This window comes from Cibotium barometz, chromosome 34 (assembly GCF_041138505.1).
Source record: "Cibotium barometz isolate CiBa-2024 chromosome 34, ASM4113850v1, whole genome shotgun sequence".
Taxonomy (NCBI): Eukaryota; Viridiplantae; Streptophyta; class Polypodiopsida; order Cyatheales; family Cibotiaceae; genus Cibotium; species Cibotium barometz.
This window is the reverse complement of record NC_141079.1, coordinates 37,269,400-37,273,101: the sequence shown is the minus strand read 5'-3', so window position 1 is coordinate 37,273,101 and position 3,702 is coordinate 37,269,400. Positions and strand designations below refer to the sequence as shown.

Genomic DNA, 3,702 nt, shown 5'->3' with positions numbered 1-3,702 from the left:
TCTTCACAAGGGATCACCAAAAAAATATCTCACAAAACACAACAAATGCTTAGTACAGAGTTTGAGATGACAGATCTTGGCCTTTTGCATTTTTGTTTGGGGATTCAAGCCTAAGAAAAGCCAAAGTCTCAACATAAATATACTGGTGAGATATTCAAGGCATTTGATATGACCAAATGCAAGATAATTGATATCCCAATGAAGGTTAATCAAAAGATGTCCATTGGAGACACTTTGTAACTTATCGATGAGACTTTATACAAGAAGTTGGTTGGTAGTTTAATATTCATGTGTAAATATCAAATCAAACATTTGTTTTGTTGTTAGTGTTTTAAGCAAGTTCTCTAACAAGCCTAATGAGAACCATTGAAAAGATAACAATGTGACAACCAGAGTTGCATGGGCACAAAGGTTGAGATGACTACCTGTCTGACGACAAAGAATCACACAAACACCTTCATAAAGTCTCTTAGCAAGGTGACGTGTTTATTTACTCGACATCGAATCACAACTGATGCTCACATTCAAGTGAACAATGGAAGAGAAATGTCGAATATTAATGCTCTACCCTCATATTGTATTGTGTGAGTACTGGCTAGCTCATGTTTCTACAACTCCCATTATGAGAAGTAACCATGAGTGAGGGAATACGCTTGAGTACTCAACATTTCCACACAGGATGATAACCTAGGATATCATACGGCTAGACATGCTCCAGACATGGAATAGGTGGACTTTACTCTTAAACAATGTGTCCTTGGATGGCCTTGGAAGATAGATTATTACATAGCAATGTTTAGTACATATTTATAGACAAAGTCAACACCACAGACATTGACACCGGCTATGACCGTGCACCTACGCAATCATGTCATGTGACTGTCTCAAAGATAGATTACTGTAGCAATGTCTAGTGAACCTTTATGGTAGCAATGTCTAGTGCATCTTTATGGATATTTTGTGATGTTGAAGATCCTACTTTGTAAGTGTGCTCCTATACACACACACACTAAAGCACACAAATGTCGAGCTTTGCCATCTATTATATCACTTCTTCTCTTTGTTTCAATGATCAATGAAGCCATATTCTTCTCTTTGTTTCAATGATGCCATATTCTTCTCTTTGTTTCAATGATCAATGAAGCCATATTCTTCTCTTTGTTTCAATGATGCCATATTCTTCTTTGTTTTTATACAATTTAAGTTTAATGTTTTGTGATAGGATATAATCTATTATATCACTTCAATGAAGCCATATTTTTCTCTTTGTTTCAATGATGCCATATTCTTCTTTGTTTTTGTACAATTTAAGTTTAATGTTTTGTGATATGAAAGATCCTACTTCTTTGTAAGTGTGCTCTTATATACACCACACCTTGTATTCTACTTCTTTGTAAGTGTGCTCTTATATACACCACACTATATATAGCACACCTTGTATTCTACTACTACTTTGTAAGTGTGCTCTTATATACTCCACATTGTATCCTCTTACACTAAGGATTACCCTTGGTCAAGTATCCTAACAATGGGATGCAAGATAGAAAAGATTGAGGGGCACCATCTTTTTAGATGCCTTACCTCCTATGGGATGTGAGGAGTACATAACCTCATCCTCCTCCGTGTGGAGTAGCTCTTTTTGTTTTTTCTCCCCTTAAAGAAATTTTGCATTTAAGGATACCATCAAATCAAAAGAAACTAAAACCTTATAGTTATTTTCTTTCAATAATAGTTATATTACGTTGAATAAATATCAAACTTTTAGGTCTGCTTTGTGCCCTAGGGCATAAAATCCTTCCTACCAATTCATGTCGACCGTTATAACAAAGCCAAAAAGGTTGACAAGAATTCTTCTATGTACTATAAAGTACTACTATACGTTTTGGCATGGCTTCACAAAGCTTTAGCCTCTTGCAAAAGGGGTACAAGATTCCCTTCCTTGTGCTTTTCCACTGTGCCTGCATACATTTGGCAAGAAACAACACCAATCTATAATAAAAAACCGTTCTTTAGTGTGGTTTTCAAGACTCAAATTGAGAAAAAATTATAATTTTGCCTAGCTTTGAATTTAAAAATTCAAAATTTTGAAGTTTTTCAAAATTTAGAAATTTTTGTTATAAAATTGATTAATCTATGCAATTTTTTTCAATAAAAACGAAACCGGTTGGGGCTTGAAGGTCATCAAAAAGCTTATTTCTAACACCGAGCAATACCGGAAATAATTAATTCTATGCATGCGAAAGGGGATAAATATGAGATACCAACAAACAGTTACTCCAACAATGAAATTCCCAAACTCTTACTGTCACAGCCACCAATGTGTTTGCCACCAATGAACACATTCGGAACGCTTCTTTGACCTGTCCACTGTGCTAGAGCAGACTGCACCTCTGATCCATCACCTGCACATATCATGTAGCATAACAATCAAGTGCTGCCATGCAATGTTCTTTGGCAATCTACTGAAGCTTCAATCTTTGCTAGTTAATACATTAAGCCAGCATCATAGAAACCAATCCTTAAAACACAGTATCTGTGTGTGACAACTGTTTGCATATGTAGCTTTTAATTTAATCTACATTATAGAGATGCCACCAGCTAGCTGAACACAAGCCATGGAAATTTTGGCAACATGCAAAAAAGAAAAAAAAAGAGCAGCATGGACACTGCTGCATTGTGTTTGGAACCCTAGGGAAGGGCTGCATTGTGTTTGGAACCCTAGGGAAGGGCAGTAGACACACTCAGGTAAGATTTCCTGGCCTTGTTTATGAGAGTGAAGAAAGGTAGCCTAGAGACCTCATGGATACAGCAAATAGCATAGCAAGTTTGCCATGGTAGTTAGGGTTATGAACAACATGCAGCAAGCTCTGATCTCATGGAGGCCTGATGCATGATGAAGCTCGTGAAGGCTTGAGTGGGTACAACCATGGTTAAATCTATCATGGCCTAGCTTGAAGACCTAAACAAAACCATCCTTAGCAAAGGAATACTCTTACATGCAGCAAGCTCTGATCTCATGGAGGCCTGATGCACGATGGAGCTCACAAAGGCACTGGTACAGTTAAACCTATCATGGCCTTGCTTGAAGACCTAAACAAAACCATCCTTAGCAGCAAAGGAAAGACTCTTACTCTCTTCATCAAGCTCGATCACTTTGCTTTTGACACCAAGGCCTGATAGCAGCTGTTTCACCTCGACACAGTAAGGGCAAAATCTCTTGCTGCAAGGTACCACACACAGGGTTAGATGAGAGGCGATCACCCCCAGGGTTAGATGAGAACATTACCTGCAGACGCCCCCGCAGGGTTAGAGATGAGAACGTTACCTGAAGACCACCACAGGGTTGGAAGAGACGAGACTCTTCGCCTTGGACATCGCCATTGATCGACACTCCGATTTAGCACCTTCTTTGCCCCATATATATATCCTATAAAAGGTCGCACGTGCAAAAGGTCACGCGTGCAGTTACGGTCTGCACTCGCGTATGCCATAAAAGACACACGTGCAGTTACGATCTTTACGCGCGCGTATGCCATAAAAACACACGTGCAGTTACGGTCTAGTACACGCACGCGTATTTATTCACTTTTTTCGGCTACCCGTATATCCTATAAAAGGTCACACGTGCAGGCACTAGAATAGTCGCTGCATGTGTGACCCAGTATATCCTATAGAAGGTCACACGCAGGCCCAAAATTTGAC

The 3,702-nt window shown here is 38.9% G+C and overlaps 1 protein-coding gene across 2 annotated transcripts; it reads right to left on the bottom strand.

Annotated features, from left to right (window-relative positions):
* Positions 1–1,690: 1,690 nt before the first annotated feature.
* Positions 1,691–3,435, bottom strand: LOC147618983 (glutaredoxin-like). 2 transcript variants are annotated; one of them, XM_086774512.1, is made up of 4 exons: positions 3,326–3,435; positions 3,132–3,220; positions 2,262–2,402; positions 1,691–1,958 (listed from the first exon to the last, which is right to left on the bottom strand). In XM_086774512.1, exons 1-3 carry the CDS (start codon positions 3,379–3,381, stop codon positions 2,272–2,274), a joined length of 276 nt encoding a protein of 91 aa, XP_086630638.1. In that variant the 5' UTR covers positions 3,382–3,435; the 3' UTR covers positions 1,691–1,958; positions 2,262–2,271. The 2 variants fall into 2 exon arrangements, with proteins under 2 accessions (XP_086630638.1, XP_086630637.1); XM_086774511.1 differs by having other exon boundaries at positions 2,304–2,402.
* Positions 3,436–3,702: the final 267 nt, after the last annotated feature.

Coding starts and splice junctions, on each gene's coding strand:
- LOC147618983 (XM_086774511.1), bottom strand. CDS start 3,381: ATGGCGATGTCCAAGGCGAAGAGTCTCGTCTCTTCCAACCCTGTGGTG. Junction 2,403..3,131: donor GATCGAGCTTGATGAAGAGA/GTAAGAGTCTTT, acceptor TGATATGTGCAG/GTGATGGATCAGAGGTGCAG. Junction 1,959..2,303: donor ACACATTGGTGGCTGTGACA/GTAAGAGTTTGG, acceptor AAATGTATGCAG/GCACAGTGGAAAAGCACAAG.